General features: G+C 40.4%; 1 protein-coding gene across 1 annotated transcript; it reads left to right on the forward strand.

The window, feature by feature from the left end:
* Window positions 1-3: 3 nt before the first annotated feature.
* On the forward strand, window positions 4-22,409 carry LOC133248149 (C-type lectin domain family 2 member F-like). The gene is made up of 6 exons (XM_061417930.1): window positions 4-219; window positions 1,333-1,466; window positions 13,175-13,303; window positions 16,528-16,703; window positions 17,276-17,382; window positions 18,853-22,409. The coding sequence occupies exons 2-6, from the start codon at window positions 1,352-1,354 to the stop codon at window positions 18,971-18,973; spliced, it is 648 nt and encodes a 215-aa protein (XP_061273914.1). The 5' UTR covers window positions 4-219; window positions 1,333-1,351; the 3' UTR covers window positions 18,974-22,409.
* The last annotated feature ends 237 nt before the right edge of the window (window positions 22,410-22,646 follow it).

Consider the following 22,646-nt stretch of genomic DNA (forward strand, 5'->3'; position numbering starts at 1 on the left):
GCCCCTGCAGTCCCTGTTGCTCAAGGGAGGCTGGCCAGGCAGGCGGAGGCGGGGCCGGCTGGCGGAAGCCCAGGCAGCATCCTGTGGGCGGGCGGAAGCCAGGCCAAGGCGGCAGCGGGTCGGCAGAGGCCGAGGGGGTGGCCAAGCGGAAGAGGAGGTTGACGTCGCTGCCGGAGAAGGAGGAGCGCAGCTGGCCCAGGGGCAGGCAGCCACACCAGGGTAGGTTTGCGAGGGGCAGGCGGGCGGCGGGCCTCCAGGGTCGCTGGCCTAGCTGCCCAGTCTTTGGAGCAGCCGGAAGCCAGGCGTGGCAGGCGGCCTTAGGGCTTCAGGCAGCCTCCCTGGCTTGGCTCTCAGCTGCGAGTCTACCCTGGGGTCATGGGCACCAGCAGAGGCAGCTGCCCCTGAAAGTCACGGGACACGATTTAATCCTTGTAGAAATGAAGTTGCTCAGTCCTGTCTGACTCTTTGCGACCCCATAGACTGTAGCCTACGAGGCTCCTCCGTCCATGGGATTTTCCAGGCAAGAATACTGGAGTGGGTTGCCATTGGCAAATGCCTATGGCAAGTGCCAGTTTGTAGTTGACAGGGTTTTGTTTGGTTTTTTTTTTCCCCCCTCCATCCTCATATACACGTGATCGGTAAGCTGCTGGATATACAAAGGGAACACTGTACCTCCCTCGAGTTCTCTCCCTTTTGTCTCTCTCTCTTCTGATACTCTGTAGTCTTACCCCTGTGCTTCTCCTGTTCACCTCAGGGAATCTCTTGGCATTTTGTTGGTTTCCCTCTGCTTTGGAAAAGATCCTGATACTGGGAAGGATTGAGGGCAACAGGAGATGGGAAGGACACAGGGTGAAATGGTTGGATGGCATCACCAATTCAATGGACTTGAGTTTGAGCAAATTCCAGGAGATAGTGAAGGATAGGGAAGTCTGGTGCCCTGCTGTTATGGGGTTGCAAAAAGTCTGACGACTTAGCATCTGAATAACAAAAACCCACCCCTACAAAGTTGTCTATGGGCTATAAGCTGGGGCAAGTGTAAGGCTCACTGTCCTTCATTGAAAGGTGCACAGTGATTGAAAAGGATTTTTTCTAACAGTTTTTTTTTATTTTTAGTTTTTTCTTTTTAGTTGATTCAGACAGGAAAGTAAATCTGGTCCCTGTTACTCCATTGTGATAGGGAACAAAAGTCTGTGGAGTAGATCTTTCTAAGTTAAAAGCACTTTGCATTTTAAATTTAAGATCTTGTCAACATTAAATTTAAAGGTCTTGTCAATTTCACTTATCTTGTTGCTGCTTACTCATTGAATGAGAGTTTCCTGCTTTACTTCTCAGTTCCTGTTTTGGCAACCACATGAAAAGCAGTGCCGAATACTCTTGCTTACGTAGAAACATTACTCTGACAGAGACTTTGAAAATGTTCCTGAGTGACCCTACCTCCAGAGGAAGTATGGAAGAGGGGAGATCTGGTGAGTGAAAATTGATAAACTTTGACAAAACAAAATGAGAGTTGAGGGAGGAGGAACTCTTATACCACCAGCCACTGACAGGATAGAAATTGCACTTTAGGAATATCAGTACTTCACAGTTAACCTCCACAGAAGGAGATACGTTTTGAGAGTCTAGAGGTGTGTGAGACGTCAGGTGTGTAATTGTCACATCAGGTGTTTTGTTACTGGCATGTTACTTAAATATTTCTGCACAGATTTAGGTTACAGAATTTTAAAAGAAAAATGTTCTCTGGATTTATTTTATTAGTCCTCATATTTTTCCCATGTTGCAGGCAATTTTCACTCTGGCAAGTTACATTATGATATTAAATAACAGATGTTTATATTCCAGAGGTGATGGCAAACAGATACCAACAATTTTGTAATACATATACTAATAAAAGTTGCCCATATCTACTGTGTAGCACAGGGTACTCTGCTCAATATTATGTAACGAACTAAATAGGAAAAGAATTTGAATAAAAATAGATTCATTTATATGTTAAAAAAATTAACCATGACACCTATTCTGTAGTCTGATTAAATGTAGTAGTGAGGTATTTAGAACCTGTTATTTGCTATTTGCTACAAAGACAGATTGTATTTAGACCCTGCTTTCAGGACTTCATCGTCTCAGGGACAGACAAATGAATTTACTATCATTTGATGTGATCTGTGCTACAATGCATTTAATGAAACCTAGGGAGTTGGTGATGGCTGCTGCTTCTGAAGTTTTTTTTGACTTGGGCCTTGAATGATGGTATCACATTTTCTGGAGGAATAGGAGTAAAAGTCACAATTTCTTTTTCTTTTTTTAACTTTAAGTAAATACAAAACTGTGTTTTCTTTCCATTGGGCACAAAAGTGCCCTGCAAAGTTTCCTTTTGGAATTAAGGGTAAATGTGATTCAGTAATATCATTAAGTGTTTCAGCTGAAATCTACTAAGGCTCCTATTTGTGTCCAAATAATTTTCTTTGTCTTTCCCTCTGTCTCTTTCCCTCTTTATGTCTCTTTCTCTCTCTCACGAGGTCTGGTATACTTCTGTATTTATATATAGTGTTATTTATATATATATATCAGTTCAGTTCAGTTGCTCAGTTGTGTCTGACTATTTGGGACCCCATGAACTGCAACTCGCCAGGCCTCCCTGTCCGTCACCAACTCCCAGACTTTACCCAAACTCATGTCCATTGAGTTGGTGATGCCACCCAGCCATCTCATCCTCTGTCGTCCCCTTCTCCTCCTGCCCTCAATCTTTTCCACCATAGGGTCTTTTCAAATAAGTCATGTCAGCTCTTCTCATCAGGTGCCCAAAGTATTGGAGTTTCAGCTTCAGCATTAGTCCTTCCAATGAACACCCAGGACTGATCTCCTTTAGGACGGACTGGTTGGATCTCCTTGAAGTCCAAGGGATTCTCAAGAGTCTTCTCCAGCACCACAGTTAAAAAGCATCAATTCTTCTGTGCTTAGCATTCCTTATAGTCCAGCTCTCACATGGCTACTGGAAAAAGCATTAGCCATTTAAGATCCACTATGATCAAAGGACTAGAGTATGAAAATAGAGAGAGAGATAATAACAGAAGTATATTATATATATACACACACATATATATAGTATATATACTAATATACATACTGTAATAGTTTATATACTGTAATATATACTATATTATATAATGTATATAATAGTTTATGTATATTATACTTCTCTGTATATACCATATGCTATATATGGTATATATAGTATATAGATAGTATATATGTGTTATGTATAAAACACATGTATGTATATATGCATACATATATGTACATACATACATCTAAGTATACTATGTATACTATATATACATGCTATATATATATATACACTATGTATACTATAACATACTATATAGTATACTATATATAGTATACATAGCATACTATGTGTATGTACACACACACATGTACATGTATGTATACATATATGTACATGCATATATGTATAGTATATACATATATGTGTATGCACACGTGAATACATATACATGTACGTGTATACATGTGCATATACACGAACATGTGCATACATGTACACGTATACATGCACATGTACACATATGCATACATACACACATGTACACCAATATACATATACATACACATACATAATGTATACATATACATTCACATATATGCATATGTATATATGTATGCATATATGTACACACATACATATATGTTATATATACTATATACTCTGCTCATGTTGATGCTGCTAAGACGCTTCAGTCATGTCCGACTCTGTGTGACCCCATAAATGGCAGCCCACCAGGCTCCTACGTCCCTGGGATTCTATAGATTATATATACTATGATTGTTTACATACTATAATATACTACAATTTTCGTTATCTGGTCCTTTGATCATAGAGGATCTTAAATGGCTAAGCTTTATATCATCCTTTTTAGAGTACATTACAAAGTAGTTTATATACTACCAGACATTGTCAGTAGTGATATAAAAATATGAGCATCTTTTAAATATAACCATTTTAGTTCAACAGTTTTGATTTAATGAGAACATCAGAGTATTAATGTAACATAGTGATTGATTATTAAAAGTATTTGTTGAAATACAGTACCTCTCTGGTTAATGTTATTATCGATATCACCGCATTAAAAAAAATTGTAACCTCCTGTCACTTTCCCCTGATGTCAGCTGAGAATTAATTTCTTACTGTTCTCTAAAGAGACTTTTGTTTAATAAAGCCATGACTAATAATTCACAAAAAAAGGTAAACTGCAAAAACTAGGACTATTGGTGAAACTGTTTGGTGTCATTACAGGAGCTCCAAAGAGCTCCGGTATCACAGTTTTTTATCTTTGAGCCTAGAAAGAATTCACAGAGAGGCAAAGTGATGAATAAGTGAAAGTCGCTCAGTCGTGTCCGACTCTTTGCGACCCCGTGGACAGTAGCCTGCCAGGCTCCTCTGTCCATGGAATTCTCCAGACCAGAACACTGGAGTAGGTAGCCCATCTCGTCTCCAGAAGATCTTCCCAACCCAGGGACTGAACCCAGATCTTCCATATTGCAGGCAGATTCTTTACCATCTTAGTCACTAGGGAAGCCCTGGTGATAGATAAGAAGTGATTTATTAGAATGGAACAATTGTGAGGCTTTCGAGTGGGTGGGCAGTGTCCTCCTGCACTGCAGAACTTACTGGGCTATGGTCAAAGGAAAAGTAGGTGGTGGAGAAGACCTTCTTTGTCTTTCCTGAGTACATGTCATGCTTCCATCATCAGCTCCTCTCTGTTCTTCTGTGAGATAATTTCTAATACCATTTTTCAAACTAGAAATTTGAAGGTTATTGTGTTCAGAGTGTAATATAAAAGCCATATGAATTTAAAGGGGGACAGTAAGAGGACACACCACAGGAGAGTGTAAGGGAAGAAGATATTTTCCTCTGCTCTTCTGGTTAAAGAATTAAATTGACATGAGACAGATATCAAAAATCAAACAAAAGTTTGCAGACTAATGAAATACATGCACCTTAATGTTGAGAGTTACCTTTTATTCGATGAGAATTTTTAGGTCTGCAAGCCTGGAAGACAATGTCTCATGTAACCCCATAAAAACTGCTCTGAGGAGAGCGGGGAGGAGTCAGGTTATGTAGAAGTTTGGAACAAGGGGCAGGTAATCTGAACATGCAGATTATTGTGATTTAAAGAAAACCAGATATCCCAAGTTAAGGAATGTAGTGATTTCTTTGTACTAGAAGATGCAAGAGTCTGGGCTCACTGAAATCATTCCTTTGATATGCACCTCAGCTGTCTGGGGCTGGTCTCCTGCACTTTTCCTTAGTGCTCACGGCAGGGAGGGCTGCAGCTTAATGACTGCAAGATAGCAAGTATCATTCTCCTTCCTAAGCACACTCAAGGCTCAGAATTTCACATTTGGAGGGTCAAAACTGCTGATGGCTGTGACATCCTTGTTTATTGATACAGCAAGAAATTCCACATCTCAAGTTGAATCATATGTATACATGAGACAGACCCAGGAAAACTGAGTAACTCACCAAAATGGCCAATAGCTTCACCTTAAATAGCATCTTCAGCTAAAGACAAAAGATGTTGGGGGTAGTGATTTGGGACTTCAGAGAGAAGGAAATGGAAATGGAAAAGCAAAAATTTGGTGAATAAATGTTTGCAGGGCTGTGCAAAGACAAAGATCTTTAGGGCCACAATGGATTCTGATCTCTAGGCCCTGTCCAGTCTCCCCCACCCCACTCAGGCCCATATTCTTTGCAGATATTTCTGGTGATAGCTCTCTTCTAAACAGCCCCTCTATCTAAATTTATTAAGACAGATAGGGCGAAGATCAAACATTTTTCCTGGATTTTGGGTGCCTTACTGATTTCCAGGTTGAAATAATCTACATGCTTAAGAGACATTTTTGGGGTGGTGAATTTTATTTCCATACAAAAAAACAGAACAGAAGTAAGTAAGCAAGAAAGAGAAATGAAACATGAAACAAGGGAGAGTGTTAGGAGAAAGATATAGAGAAATAAGAAAAAAGGAGGACTTTTAGAATACTGTACTTAGTCACTCAAGTCATGTCTGCCTCTTTTCGACCCCATGGACTGTAGCCTCCCAGGCTCCTTTGTCCATGGGGATTCTCCAGGCAAGAATACCATGACCTCCTCCAGGGGATCTTCCCAGCCCAGGGATCAAAACCACGTCTCCTACATTGCAGGCAAATTATTTACAGCTGAGCTACCAGGGAAGCCACTTTTAGAATATTCAGTTCAGTTCAGTCGCTCAGTCGTGTCCGACTCTTTGCAACCCCATGAATCGCAGCACGCCAGGCCTCACTGTCCATCACCAACTCCAAGGGTTCTCCCAGACTCACGTCCATCGAGTCAGTGATGCCATTCAGCCATCTCATCCTCTGTCATCCCCTTCTTCTCTTGCCCCAATGCCTCCCAGAATCAGAGTCTTTTCCAACGAGTCAACTCTTCGCATGAGGTGGCCAAGTCCTGGAGTTTCAGCTTCAGCATCATTCCTTCCAAAGAAACCCCAGGGCTGATCTCCTTCAGAATGGACTGGTTGGATCTCCTTGCAGTCCAAGGGACTCTCAAGAGTCTTTTCCAACACCACAGTTCAAAAGCATCAATTCTTCGGTGCTCAGCCTTCTTCACAGTCCAACTCTCACATCCATACATGACCACAAGAAAAACCATAGACTTGACTAGATGAACCTTTGTTGGCAAGTAATGTCTCTGCTTTTTAATATGCTATCTAGGTTGGTCATAACTTTCCTTCCAAGGAGTAAGCATCTTTTAATTTCATGGCTGCAGTCACCATCTGCAGTGATTTTGGAGCCCAGAAAAATAAAGTCTGACACTGTTTCCACTGTTTCCCCATCTATTTCCCATGAAGTGATGGGACTGGATGCCATGATCTTCGTTTTCTGAATGTTGAGCTTTAAGCCAACTTTTTCACTCTCCACTGTCACTTTCATCAAGTAGCTTTTGAGTTCCTCTTCACTTTCTGCCATAAGGGTGGTGTCATCTGCATATCTGAGGTTATTGATATTTCTCCCGGCAATCTTGATTCCAGCTTTTGTTTCTTCCAGCCCAGCATTTCTCATGATGTACTCTGCATATAAGTTAAATAAGCAGGGTGACAAGGGGCAAATAGGAGATTCATTGGATAGAGTTAAGTGGAGATTCACATCTTACTCTTCTAACAATGAGAAAAATTGTGGAAGTGTAAACTTAAAAAAGTATTCACAACCTAAAAGTTGAGAGTATTACCGAGCCCAAGTTCACTCTGCTCATCCCTGACAATAGGCTAATAAATCGGAGAGACAAGGTGTTGAGGCAAGGAATATGACTTTATTCAAAGAGCTGGCTGACCATGAAGTTGGCTGACTAACATCTTGAAATAACCATCATGTTGGGGTCTGGATGCCAGGTTATTTTATGGATCAGAGGTGGGGGGAGATGAGGAATCAAAGTAAAAACAAAATAATTGATTTTTGTCGGTATCTCTTAGAATAGCAGGCCTCACGCAGAGGGATGTGTTAGTTTCACTTCTTTACGTCAGTCTTGGGTGGTGTGACATGAAATATTTGCTCTGATATCAATAAACAAAGATGAAACAGCTCTTTGCAGTTCTGGCCGCCAAATATGAATTTCTCAGTCAGGCTGGTAATCAACAGAGGAGGGGTGCAATTTCCCACACAAAGAACAAGAATGTCATAGTCCTTCACAGATGAGAGACATCAGGCTCTCTCCCTGTGAGCCAAACAAAGGCACCCCAGCCCAAGAGGCAGGCAGAAGTGGGGCAGGCAGGGCTCCCTGAGGCAGGCCAGTGTGTATGCCTGTAATAACAAAAGCAGTGAAATGAGAGTTAAAGTCGAAGAAACAGATCCTGTATGGAGTCAAAATTAACCCTTCCTGGTTACGAGAGTTATGTTTTATTCAGTGGGAACTTTTAGAACTTAAGCCAGGGAGAGAGCATCTCAAATAACCCTGAGAGAATTGCTCCAAGGAGGCAAGAGAGGAGCCAGGTGGTATAGAAACGTTGCAACAAACAGCATGTAGCCTTTGAATATCAAAAGATGTTTTTGTAAATTAAAGAAAACCAGATATCCCAGGTTAAGGAATTTAGCACTTTTCTATGTGTGCTGCTGCTACTAAGTCGTTTCAGTCGTGTCCGACTCTGTGCGACCCCATAGACGGCAGCCCACCAGGCTCCCCCGTCCCTGGGATTCTCCAGGCAAGAACACTGGAGTGTGTGGGGTTCAAGCCCCGGTGGATCCAGGAAATTCGAAGCGGGGACAGCGTCGGCGAGATCAGGAAACAACTGCTTAATTAAATGTTAATTAAGGATATAAGAGTAATAGAATAAGAATAGCTCAGTGAGGAAATTCAGTGGAGAAAAGAGGCTGAAATAAGAATAGCTCAGTGAGGAAATTCAGTGGAGAAAAGAGGCTGAATAATTCAGCCAGAAGGTGAGAGAAAGAACGACATGGGGAGAGCAGTTTTGGTGAACAAGGCCCACACTTTATTTTCCAAAGTAGTTTTTATACCTTAAGTTATGCATAGAGGATAATGGGGGAAGGGATAGAGTCATGCAGTAAGCCAGGCTTTCTTACTGCAAACTTATCATATGCAAAAGTTTAGGTGATTTGCATCATCTTCTGGCCCGGAGGCCTGTTAACATTTTAAGACTCTTCGGAAAAGTTATTTTTCTCTAAAGGTGATTATTCTAAAGTCAGGAGCCAGCCTCCAAAAAGCATTGGATACAGTTGCATTCCTATAGGGCAAAGGTGAGGTGGGCTCAGTCAAGAAAAGAATTAACTCAAGGGTCCAAGGTTACAAACATTGAGGCTACTACTTACATTTCTATACACCCATTATATCAATCAATACACTGCCAAGGACACAGTAGATAAGGGATATGGAGACTTAGCAGCAAACATTGGCCCAACAAGTGAAAAACCCTTCACTAATACAATTTCTAATCAATCATTTAACTACTCAAAGGAATCTGTGTTTAGACAGTTTAGAACATCTCTTGCCTCTCACAGTTGGGAGGCTCTGAACAATCACATGTGGCAGGAAAAACCTATTCAGGCAGGCTAGAGGATTTTCAAAGGAGTTTGTAGGTTGAAACACTGCCACACCCAGGAATTATTAACTAGAGCTGTAAGCTAACTCTTTTTCAGAGAGAGGTAGTGGGGGACAGCCCCCCGTAAAGTCAGAGGTATAGGTGAAAGCACGAAGCAGAAAGTAGGCACTCTGGTTTTGGGGGTAGATGCTCGAGAATTTCCAGGGAGATTCCTGAGGCTTGATCCTGCCTTTGCGTATGCCAAGCCTCCTTCCTCATGACCTTTGCCACGGGCGGAACTCGCTCCCAGCAGGAGTGGGTTGCCATTTCCTTCTCCAGTGCATGAAAGTGAAAGTGAAGTCACGCAGTCGTGTCCAATGCAAAAGTCTGGTCTCACTGAAATCATTTCTTTGATATGCACCTCAACTATCTGGGGCCAGTATCCTGTGTTTTCATATTCTGAGTTCCTTCAGGGCTCAGCAAAGAGAGTGGCTGCAGTCTGAGGGCTACTAGAAGGAGGGATTTCTCCTCTTCCTAAGTTCCCTCAGGGCTCACCAGCTCACCATTCTATGATGACTGCGATTGCTGATTACTGTGGCATCCTTTGCTTACTGTTATGGCTGGAAATCTTCCATTTCTCAGAAGTCATAACATACGGAATTTCAAGACAATTTTGCTTTAATGCAGAACCGGAAAGAATGAAGACGGAAAGTTTCATATGGAGCCAAAATCCAAATGCCATTGTATAGCATTTAAAGAAGTCATTCCTATATTTTTTCTCCCTGCCTAGCATTTAAACTGAGGGTCCTGAACATCCTAGGAGATAGAGGTGCAATGAGTGAAATGTGGCAGTTAAAAAAGTTAGCAGGAACTTCTTAAAAGTATAATTAACATTCAGTAAAATTCACCTTTTGGTGTACATTTCTATGAGTTTTGACAAATACATATAATCATGTGGCCACCGCACAATAAGAGTACCCCCCACACCCCCTAACACACACACACATGCTCTCTGTATATATTTCTTTCCTCTCTCCTCATCATTTGGCAACCAATGATTTGTTTTCTATTTTGATACTCTTGCATTATAAGAATGCCTACAGAGTCAGGCTTTTCTCACCAGCATAATGCATTTGAAATTCATTTATATTGTACTGTATATCAATAGTGTAGACTTAATAAAGAGAGACATTATTCACAAGGACTTTCACAATAGGAAACACTCAGTGAAAAAGATTCTCATTTTTAAGTAAGGCAAGAAGGGGAACAGAACACTATTTGGAAGGGAGAGCGAGGTGGAAGAGCAGGTGGCATTTCCAAAGTCACACTTCTCACTTGTGTTCTGGGGACATGAGGTAGTGATCACACATGAGTTGGGAAGCATCTCACTGCTTTCTTTAGTGCCCTTTTACATTTTCAGGCAATCCAGAGTTTTCGGAGTCTTTGGGGAAGAGAAAGTCTCAGTAAAATTTACTGAGTCAAAGCAAAATAGTAAATGAGCGATTGTCTAGTCAAGGCTATGGTTTTTCCTGTGGTCATGTATGGATGTGAGAGTTGGACTGTGAAGAAGGCTGAGCGCTGAAGAATTGATGCTTTTGAACTGTGGTATTGGAGAAGACTCTTTAGAGTCCCTTGGACTGCAAGGAGATCCAACCAGTCCATTCTGAAGGAGATCAGCCCTGGGGTTTCTTTGGAAGGAATGATGCTAAAGCTGAAACTCCAGTAGTTTGGCCACCTCATGCGAAGAGTTGACTCCTTGGAAAAGACTGTGATGCTGGGAGGGATTGGGGGCAGGAGCAGAAGGGGACAACAGAGGATGAGATGGCTGGATGCAATCACTGACTCGATGGATGTGAGTCTGAGTGAACTCCAGGATTGGTGATGGACAGGGAGGCCTGGCGTGCTACAAATCACGGGGTCTCAAAGAGTTGGACACGACTGAGCGACTGATCTGATCTGATCTGAACTGAAGCATGGAGTCAAGCTTTTCTTTTTTCTTAGTACAAAGTGGTCTTTATTTACCTTTTTCCCAGCTGAAGGATATTGAATTGTTGCCAGTTTTTGGTGACAATAAATAAAGTTATTATAAATGTTCAAGTATAGGTTTTTGTGTAAATGGAAATTTCCATTCCTCTTGCATAGATACCTAGGGATGGCATTGCTAGGGCATGTGGTGAGGTTATGTTTGCCACACCTCACTGCCAACCTGTTTTCCAAAGTGGCTGTACTGTTGCATTTTCAACAGTTTATGAGAATTCCATTTGTATCATTTCTTCACCATCATTCAGTTTTGTTATTGTATTTGCCACTCTGATACACATCTTGTGGCAGCTCACTGGATTTCATGTTTCCCTAGTGACTGGTTGGAGCTTTCCAGGTGGCTCAGTGATATAAAGAATCCCCCTGCCAAGCAGGAGACATAGGTTTGATCCCTGGGTTAGGAAGATGCCCTGGAGAAGGAAATGGCAAACCATTCCAGAATTCTTGCTTGGGAAATCCTGTGGACATAGGAGCCAAATCCTACAGACAGGGGAGCCTGGCAGGCTACAGTCCATGAGGTTGCAAAACAGTCAGACAAGGTTTAGAAACTAAACACAACAATGACTGGCTATGTTGGTTTCTTGATTCATGGGAGCCAGCAGGAGTGATAGGAGCTGCCTATGGCCACACAAGTCCACAGTCCCTAGGGTGAAAGGTGGCCTGGGTTACCAGGACCCTGCCAGGAGCCTAATCTCGCAGTAGTCACTTGGCTCACTGGAGCTGGCAGACACTGGGGAGAGGGGACCTTGGTTAGTGAGTCTACATGGTGTCACCCAGGGCTGAAGGAGTCAGACTGATGTGATGCTAGAGCAGGTAGACCTGGAATCTGTAGTGAAGTCAAGCACCGTTTTACTCTCTTTTTCCCACAGGGAGAGGGTCTCTCTCTGTGCTGGACTGCAGAGTCCTGAGGGAAGGGTTTGGGGGGCCTGGTCCCCAGGAGTTCACCAGGAGTCAACTGTTACAGGAGCCCCACCTGGAGCTGCTGGAATTGGCAGGTGCAGCGGGGAGACAGGAGCTTGGCTCCTAGGAGCCCACAGGAAACCCAGGGTGGAAGCTGTCTGAGACTGCATTATGTGCCAGAATTGCTGGAGTGCAAGGAGCTGGGATGAGACAGAGAGTGGGTGTGCTTGGAATCCTTGTCTCTTGGGAAGGTATTTTCATGTGCAGATAATTTTCAAATTACTATTTCTAGTGGGAGGTGAGTGGATACCATGTCTAGAAACACTTTCACTTCTTCCTAATCTCTATATGTCTTTTATTTACTTTTCTTGCCTATTGGCACTGATAGAACCTCTAGGGAAATGTTCAATTGGATTGGTGAGAACAGGCATCCTTGCCTTGTTCCTGACCTTTAGAGGAAGGCATTCACTTTTTCACCATTAAGTATCATGTTAGCTGTACTATTTCTATGAAAAGTGAAAGTTCAGTTCATAATTTGCTGGGCTTTGTTATTTGGGATGACTCACGTTTCTCCACATTTTATGTCTATGCATGCATGCATGCATGCTAAGTTGCTTCAGTCACGTTCGACTCTGGGCGACCTTATGGACAGCAGCCCACCAGACTCCTCTGTGCACGGGATTCTCTAGGCAAGAATACTAGAGTGGGTTGCCATTTCCTTCTCCTTTTATGTCTATATCGATGGTCATATCCTTTCTCTTCTCTTGTTCTGTTAATGTGATGAATTACATTGATTAGTTTTCTAATGCTCCTCTTAGAACTTCTAACCAAATTTGTTATTTGTGGAGGTAAATCTGGATTGTTTGCATGTTTCGTTTTCATTCTGATTTCTAGTCTGTCTGTCTCTTACTCTCTTATTAGCTCTTCTTACAATAACTGGAAGACTCTCCAGGTGAAAAATGCTGTTTCTCTTATCTCTGGGTCGCTTTTGGGCCATGGCCATCTCTCCTGGACATGGACCTTTTGTGAGAGATTTTGGCAATAGGGGAGGTGAGGTACAGTGGATTTTACATGTTGATTCTGTGATAAATTTAAGTTTTTCTTTTAATGCTTCCTTGAAATTGAGATTATGACATTTCTATTTACAGATAAAGATCTCCGAAAGATATGCCTAGCAATTACATCTCCTGTTACACCTACCAAGCTTTGCTGCTGCATCCTGATTATTTTTATACTTGTAGCTCTAAATGTGGTGACATTTTCCACTCTTCTGGCAGGTGAGTTACCTGTTCTCCAAACCTTACCATGTTCTTTGCACATTCACATTGTCAATAAATATTTATTGAGCTCCATTATGTGCCAGGGTGTGTGATATATTTGAGGTATATCAGTGATGAAAACATAAAAAATTCCCAGGGAACTCCTATTCTATTAGTAGCAGGAAGATGCAGATATTCTAATATAAGGTAACAGATTGACATGAATATAAGTGTCCAGCATAAGCCTCCTTGACAAGATGACTTTTCAGCAAACTTGAAGGAGATGAAGGAGCCATGTGGCTACGTGGAGAAAGCATTCCAGATGATGAAACAAGTAGAATGAAAGGAAAAATCTCCTGGTAGGTTTGGGGAACAGCATGGAGGCTTCTATAGCTGAAGCAAGGCAGGAATGAGGAAGAGTAATGGGCTGGGGGTCAGGGAGGTCACAGCCTAATGAGGCAGGTAAAGACTTGAGCTTTTAATCTGAGTGCAGTAGGGGGTATCAAGAAAAGGGAAATTGTAGGAGAGGAATGCCATGATCTAAATTTCATTAGAATAAAATCATTTTGACTGTTGGAAGAAAAGTTAGACTTTGGGAACACCTACTAGAGTAACCTTACAGAAATCCACACCAGAGGGGACTATGGCTTGGCCCTGGTGATAACAGTGGAGGTGGGACCTGGTGGCACAATCTATCTCGAAAGTTGAACCAACAGTATTTCCTATCAGATTGGATAAGGGAGGAAAAAGTGAGGTTATGAAGGAAAAACACTTATTCTTCCCATAGCCTATACTCTGATATCTTGCTGGTTTCAGAGCATCTAACAAGGGCCCAAATATTTTTATGCATATTTAACAGAAATACATATAAAGGAGCATTTCCAGAGACACTGGAAATACTACATCATATTTTGGTACTAAAATCAATAGTTGAACTATGCCATGTTTTGTCTACTAGAAGGTTTTATACCCGTAAGAGATGTAGCATAGTAAAATCTAGGAAAGGTAAGGAGTTTGCCCTTCTTTTGTCAAGAGTAAGAAGGACTGATATTAAGGAAGATGTGGGGAAAAGGAAATCTGTATGATGCTAAGAAAGCGTACTACAGGAATTAAATGCTACAGATATTGATTTCCTTAAAACCACTACTCTCCATGGACCCCTGAGAAGTGAGATGCACAGATTCTGTGCTTGAAGATCAGTGGACTGATGGCTTTTGTGCCTGAGATAAGACTGTTAGTGATGACTGGGAGGCAACAATCAAATATACAATATGTACTTTAAGACTGACCTCAAGGAAAAAGTCACCATATAAAAAATATATATTCATATGTTAGTTTTCACAGAACATTCTTTCCAAGGCAAATTCTCAATCTAATAAAATCATTTAGGAAAAAACAACTACCACAAGCTTTTGTGCCTGAGATAAGTCTGTTAGTGATGACTCTGGGGGGCAACAATCAAATGTAAAATATGTACTTCAAGACTGACCTCAGGGGAAAAAGTCACCATAAAAGAAAAAAAAAAAAAAAATATATATATATATATTCATATGTTAGTTTTCACAGAACATTCTTTCCAAGGCAAATTCTCAATCTAATAAGATCATTTATTAGATTACTACACTAAGCTAGTGGTTCCTACACTCAGCAAGTGACCACAGATCTCAATATTGCATTTTCCAAGAAACCAAAAAAAGAAAAAAGATCTCAGAAAAGTCTGCTCTTTTGGCAAGCAGCAAAGTACAATCACTTTTCCACACACTAAGTAGCAGTCGGTGTTTTATAAATGGTGAAAGCTGGTAGCATTTCATGAGGCATTAGAAATATTAGTTGGAAGTTCATTCAGTTCAGTTCAGTTCAGTCACTCAGTCGTGTTCGACTCTTTGTGAGCCCATGAATCGCAGCACGCCAGGCCTCCCTGTCCATCACCAACTCCTGGAGTTCACTCAGACTCACGTCCATTGAGTCAGTGATTCCATCCAGCCATCTCATCCTCTGTTGTCCCCTTCTCCTCCTGCCCCCAATCCCTCCCAGCATCAGAGTCTTTTCCCATGAGTCAACTCTTCGCATGAGGTGGCCAAACTACTGGAGTTTCAGCTTCAGCATCATTCCTTCCAAAGAACACCCAGGACTGATCCCCTTTAGGATGGACTGGTTGGATCTCCTTGCAGTCCAAGGGACTCTCAAGAGTCTTCTCCAAACCACAGTTCAAAAGCATCAATTCTTTGGCTCTCAGCTTTCTTCACAGTCCAACTCTCACATCCGTACATGACCACTGGAAAAACCATAGCCTTGACTAGATGGACCTTTGTTGGCAAAGTAATATTCATTACAGCTCAGCAATTCTGCATATAACCCAGAGTTGGGTGGCCTCCATAGAGAGTGTTTAGTACATAGACAAGCACCTGAGAATATGACTCTGGAAGCAAAATAATATGAAATTGTGTAATGTATGGTGCCAAAATACATATAAAGTAAAACTGTGCATTCTGATACACAAACACATTGGGCATGGAAGACATTTCTAACAATCTGTCTGCCTATGGAAAGTAGGTCCTGTTCAGATTTTAAGAAAAACAAAATGCTGTTTGCACAGCCATAAAAGTACAAGAGTCTAGTTTATATTTGGCCATGTTTTTCTTCAAACTCCTCATTTTGGATTTTAGTTTTGTTGTACCTACATATATGAATACATGTGTGTATATGTGTACAAACATACATATGTTATATTAAAAAAAAAAAAGACCAACCTCAAAATGATAAGTGGAGTAATAGGTAAAAGGGATGAGAAATTTGTTTGTTATGCTTCACTGCGTCTGTCCAACTTTTAGTGAGAAGCAGAGAGCTGGTTCCACAAATCTATATGTAATGAATGGTACCAACGTACATATAAAGAAAAACTATTCTTTGGGAAAAACAAAGGAGTTTAGACTTGGAAGACATTCTAAGAATCTGTCTACCTATAGAAAGTAGCCCCTGTTCAGATTTTGAGAAAAAAAAAAATGCTATTAGCCAAGGCCATAAAAGTACAAGAGTCTAGTTGTTCTTTGGCATGCTTTTCTTCAAACCCCTCATTTTGGAATTTAGTTATACTGTACCTACATATACATGTACACCCGTGTATCTATGTATATATATACATATGTAAAAAAAGACTGACCTCAGGGTGGTAAGTGTAAAAATAGATAAAATGGATGGGAAAATTTATTTGTTATGCTTCACTGTGTCTGTCCAACTTTTAGTGAGAAGCAGAGAGACAGACTTACAAGTTCTGTATGTCACCTGCCCAAAAGGATGGATTGGATTTGGGAATAAGTGTTTTTATTTTTCTGAAGAGTCAGAGAATTGGACATTGAGTCAGATATCCTGTACTTCACTGGAAGCTGTTCTTGCTCAGTTTGAAACTGAGGAGGAGCTGGTAAGGAATATTTTTCGATCATATTCTTTGTTAAATACTTAGCCCCTGAGAAGGATATAGGCCGCACAGGGTGACAGCTGAAAGAAGAGGAAGGCTCCCATTCCATGCAGACTTGGGGGCTTAGAGTGCATATTAGTGCCTGATATTTCTTGGGTATGTTCTCTGCCTGGAACTCTGTGAGACGATTTGGACACATTCTGTCATGTAATCCTCATAGTTAATCTTCAAATTAGATATATTGTTCCCATTGTAAAAAAGAAGTATGGTAATCATGTAATTTATCATCCAAGTTGGGACATTTTGGGGAGTGAAAGGGACAATATTATGTTGGAACCACAGGCATAACCTGGGACTTTCCCAGTCAAATTGAGATGTGTGATCACTTTAATGTAATTTAGGATCAGAGACATTTGAGTGACTTAAGCTGAGAACTGGGGACTAGTCTTCTCCCTTCAATGTCTAAGCTTCTCAATCTTACCAGGCAGTCATCCAAAGAGAGAAGGCTGGGGGGAAGAGGTCTCAAGAGTAAAATGAAGGAGACATATGTTTTTGCTTTTGGTGTTTTATAATAGAACTTTCTCAAAAGATACAAAGGCCCTTCTGACCATTGGATTGGCCTTAGCAGAGAATCATCACATCATGCTTGGAAGTGGACAGACAACTCTAAATATAATGCCTCGTAAGTTTTTAGACTGCCTTCTATTCTATGTGCATATGGGTGTGAGTTGTATTTATGGGGAGGTAAATTTAATATCAAGGAAAGTTTGCTGCACTATGAGGTATAAAATACAAATCCTTTGTATGCTCTTCTGTTTATTATCTGTGCCTTTGGGAAAACTTTACGTATCATGTTTTTAATTGAAATCTTTAGCATGATGACGACACTGGACATAGTTCTTCCACTTTCACCCACTGACTTAAACTGTGCTGAAATCCGTATTTAGAATGTAGAGAGAGCAGCTGAGGTACTCTGGGATCCTCCTGTCTTGGAAAGCCACCGAAGAGTTGGTACCCACAGACCCTCAGTCCACTCTGCCTGCTGCCCTGTCCATTCCTGAAAGGAAGGTCATCAGAGAACCAGTGGGAATCCCTCCTGTGATAATTTATCCCTGGAAGGAACTTAGGAACACATCTTGGGTTGTAAACACTTCAGTGGGAATGTGTTAAACGTAACCATTACTTTGGAGCATATAGAATATAAGGGGCAATCACTTCCCTCAATCAAAGCTAAGCCCATTTAAGAACTTACTAGTAAGCACATATGTTTATTTTCACACATGTATGAAACAGGTCAGGAGAACACTGAAAATCATGTTCCCTGAAAGCTAATAAAAATAATCAGTAAACGATCAAAAATAAGAATAGAAAAGAGTTTTATTTGAGCCAAGTTGAGGACTGGCCCAGAAGCCCACTTCCCAGATTTACTCTGAGAAACTGCTTCAAAGAAACAGGGTTTCTGGCTCTGTTTTATATCTGGTCAGAAAAGAGAACATTAAGCAAGTCAGAGTTACATTCCTTCAAGGTTTTGCTTAAAAAAAAAAAAAGAATAGACCAGCAAGTACATGGTGGGTCAATACGGCATTGGCACCTGGGAAGGGAGTCTTATCATTGAAGCAGGACCAGCGTTGGTGTCTCAAGAAGAGGGACATTTAAACTTTATTTTTACTTTGAACATTCTTTACTTCTGGTCAGTGTGCCCTTTTGTGTAATAATTAAAGTAGATGTACAGCAGATGTTTATTATGGCACAGACAGACTATTTTATAGCATAAAATTCAAGTTAAGTCATGTATAAGCCAGAATGAGTTACTGATATTTCAGTATGTGACAGTTTCTTTTATCACCACCTATGGCAGCAGTTCACTTGGCTACAACAGCGAGCCCTAGTTAAATACCTAGTCAACAGCATAACTGAATTTGGAATGGATGATAATAATCTTCCAATTTTCCAGCAGCGACTTTCAGAATATAAAAGGAACTGAATACAGAAATGGTGTATATTTACTCAGAAGCCTTATGAACATCAGATTTTCATTTTTCTCTTGTCCACATTAAAAATAACTGGAGTGGGGGTGCTAAAGATTGTAGAGGAGAAATAAATGTAGATGTCCAGCCTATGTTTTTTTTAACATTTTCATGTTTGGTTTTAGGTTCATCATCACAGGAGATGGGGAATGTGGCTACCTGAATGACCTTGGAATTAGCAGTGCCAGAAGCTATACAGATAGAAAATGGATTTGCAGCACACAAATAACGTCTCCATGTCCTTAAATTCTTCAAGGCATTTTTAGGGAGCTGGCTCAGAAGTTATCGGGAAGATCCCCTGGAGAAGGAAACGGCAACCCACTCCAATATTCTTGCCTGGAGAATCCCATGGAGGAAGGAGCCTGGTAGGCTACAGTCCATGGGGTCACAGAGTCAGACTCGACTGAGCTACTTCACTTTCACTTTCACTTTCACTTTCATCCCTAAGAGATGCATTAAAAACTGTTTATATATAAACATTTATAATAAAATTTTATTATTTTTATTATAAATATTTATGTATATGTTATAAACAGTTGCTTTATTGCTTACTCTGCCAGAAATATCAGCAATATATATTTATAGTGTTTGTTAACCACACAGAAGCAAGCTATACTTGAATGAGATGTGGATTTGGAAGAGTGAGATTCTAAGTTAAGTAGGTGTTAAATAATATGAGTTGATATTTATGTTTTGAACCCATAGATATGAAAGAATTCCCTTTTTTCCACACAAACAGCACTTTATTAGCACATGTGAGACTATAAAAATGACTATGATAGCTGAAACCATGCACAATTATTTTAATAACAAATGAGAAATGTTACCATTGGTTAATACATTCAAAATTCCCTTACTGTCAGTTCCAAATGTACATGGTCACTTTTTTTGGACTTCCCTGGTGGCACAGTGGATAAAAATCTGCTTGCCAACGCAGTGGACACGGGCTCCAACCCTGTTCCAGGAAGATTCTATGCACCACAAAGCAGCTAGGCTCTTGTGTCACAGCTACTGAGCCCGCTCTCCAGAGCCCTTGAGCCACAACTATGAGCCCGAGTGCAGCAGCTACTGAAGCCTCACGCCTAGAGCCTGTGCTCCACTGCAGGAGACGGCACCACAGTGAGAAAGCCACACACTGCAGTGACGGCCCAGTGCCGCCAAAAACTAATAATTAATTAATTAAATTAAGAAAACAAATCTATAGAGAAGTTTTTAACACTACTAAGACTAGGGACTTCCCTGGTGGCCCAGTGGCTGAGACTCTGCTGCCAGTGCAAGGGGACTGCTGGATCCCTGGTCAGGGAACTAGAACTTGCATCCCACAGGCAAGAGGTCCCACTTGAGGCAACTAAAGATTCCACATGCTGAACAACAAAGTGAATCAGATGTACCTCATGTGGAATCTTTAGTTGTGGCATGTGGGATTTTGCTCCAATAATAATAATAAATTATCCATTTACTACAATAAGTAGGAAAAGAAGGAAATCATATAATTGGGGGGAAAAAAAAAAACAACTGGGTTTTACATACGAAAATGAGTATCAGAGATCCCACATGCTGCAACTAAGATCTGGGGCAGCCAAAAAATTTAAAAGATTACTAAGACTAATTTTACTTTAAACTCTGTATTTTAAGGCATTAGAAATACTGTAAAGGTGCCTTTTACACTTTAATTCTCAGTGTTTCTGTTTTAAATTACAGTGTGCTAAGTAAACATTATACCTATAAACAAATTCCAATCTGTTTTTTACACTTTATTGGATTTTTAAAATCCTGCTTTCACCCCATTTAAATCACAAATAGTGAATTACCTCCACTCATTACCCAAGTGATACCCAGTCTCACAAATGTTTATGTATGATTGAGTTTTAGAAGCAGAATGTACATAATACACTAACATAGCTTAAGACAAACATTTCCATAAGAAAAATGCATTGGTTAGCTCAAGGTTTGAGAAAAGTTAAGTTCAGGTGGAGCCAGGTGTTGTCATGGCAACACAGAATTTTAAGGAAACCTCCTTTTAAATTTATATAGAGAAGGGGAAGAAATCTAACACTTGTTTGTTTTCTCCTGCCGCTTAAGAGAGAGTTAAAAAATGTCTGACACTTGCAGCCTATTTCCTCTGTTTGGAGACCCCTGGCCTTCCTGCCTGCTACCCTCTCATTGTGACCTTTATAAATTACTTCAAAGCAGAGGTACTTCACATGAAAAATAAATCGATCACCAGTTTCACTGGCTAGTTTAAAGATTCAAATGAGGTAACAGCTAAAAGTCTCTTGTTACTCTATTTGACTCTTTAAATATTTAATACATAGTTTTCTTTCATCATTGCTCTATGGAAATGAAAGTAAAAATAGCTCCAGTAGCATTTTGTGTTATTTTTTTGTGATGGGTGTTAGATTAGCATTTAATTTGTGTATGTGTGTGTGTGTTTTGTATGTTCAATTGTTCAAGTACCATTTTTTAAAAAGACTACTTTTTCTCTGTTGTATTTGTTTTTTTTTTTTTTAATTTTATTTTTATTTATTTTATTTTATTTTTTAACCTTACAATATTGTATTGGTTTTGCCATATATCAACATGAAGGAGGAGGGTTCAGGATGGGGAACACGTGAATACCTGGGCAGATTCATGTTGATATCCATTGTATTTGTTATAGCCATGCGTCTGGGAAACAAACTTACTCAGAAGGACAATGCAGATAGTGGAGTGCAGTTTATTACACCTGCAGGCCCAAGGCAGAGTCTCCTCTTAGCCAAGGACCCCAATCAGTTTTTGTGAAAACCTTATATACCCTAAGTGTACGTGCTCAAACCCACCTCCCCAGATTCCTTGAAACTAGTCAGGACAAGATAAAAGAGAGATAAGATCAAAGTTAACCCATGATTCATGTGTCATAAGCCTAGATAGTTAAACAGTGAACATTTATCAATAGGCCTGTGGTCGTATCCCGATAAGCATAATAGGATTTATGACTTTGTTCTGTTACAGAGATAATTAGCATAGTCTTTTAGATGATGGAAAGTCTAGGTACAAGTCCTGAGGCTCCTTCATCCGGAGTCTGGTTTTCCATTGGTATATCGTTTCCATAGATACTGGGCATATAGCTCAAAGTCCACAGTCCAGCCCAAGATGGAGTCCTGCTTTCAAGATGGAGCCTGTTCTGTTTCCTCCTTCATATTGCCTTTGCTCTTTGGTCCAAGTTCAGTTGACTGCATTTATGAGGGTCTATTTCTGGTCTCTCTATTCTGTCCCATTGATCTGTTTGTCTTATTTCAGCACACTAACTTGCTTACTGTAGCTAGATAGTAAGGCTTGACATTGAATAGGGTCCGTTCCCCAATTTTCTTCTTCAATATTGGGTTGGCTATTCTGGGTATTATGACTCTTCATATAAACTTTGGAATTATTTTGCCAAAATCTATAAAATGACTTGCTGCATTTTTATTGTGAGTATATTGAACCTATAGATGATGTTGTAAAGAACTGACATCTTGAAAATATTCTGTTTTCCTATCTACAAACATGGTGTATCAGCTGATTTAAATTCTTTGATTTTGTTTACCTGAGTTCTGTACTTTTCTTCATATGGAACTTGTACACATTTTGTTGGATTTGTACCTAAGCATTTCATTTTTTTAGAGTACTGGTATAAATAAATGATATTTTGTTCCTAATTCCACATTTTGCTTGCCAATGTTGGTGTCATAGAAGGCAATTGACTGGGATATTCTCTTTACATTCTTGGACAGAAAGCTACTCAGTCTCAAATGCAACTCAAAGTCATGACTCTCTACTCGCATGTGCTCGCATGGTTTTTCTTTCTGGTATTACTACCCTCATAGTAGCATAAACTATTGTTGACTGAAAATATGCACAACCTATGAGCTGAGAATTATGTTTTCTTCAACAGACTTAC

Source organism: Bos javanicus, chromosome 5 (assembly GCF_032452875.1).
Source record: "Bos javanicus breed banteng chromosome 5, ARS-OSU_banteng_1.0, whole genome shotgun sequence".
Lineage (NCBI taxonomy): Eukaryota > Metazoa > Chordata > Mammalia > Artiodactyla > Bovidae > Bos > Bos javanicus.

Excerpts from the sequence above, each read along its gene's own strand:
- LOC133248149 (XM_061417930.1), top strand. The coding sequence starts at position 1,352 with ATGAAAAGCAGTGCCGAATACTCTTGCTTACGTAGAAACATTACTCTG. Across the intron at positions 1,467-13,174 it reads TATGGAAGAGGGGAGATCTG|ATAAAGATCTCCGAAAGATA; the intron begins GTGAGTGAAAAT and ends TTCTATTTACAG. Across the intron at positions 16,704-17,275 it reads TTGAAACTGAGGAGGAGCTG|AACTTTCTCAAAAGATACAA; the intron begins GTAAGGAATATT and ends GTTTTATAATAG.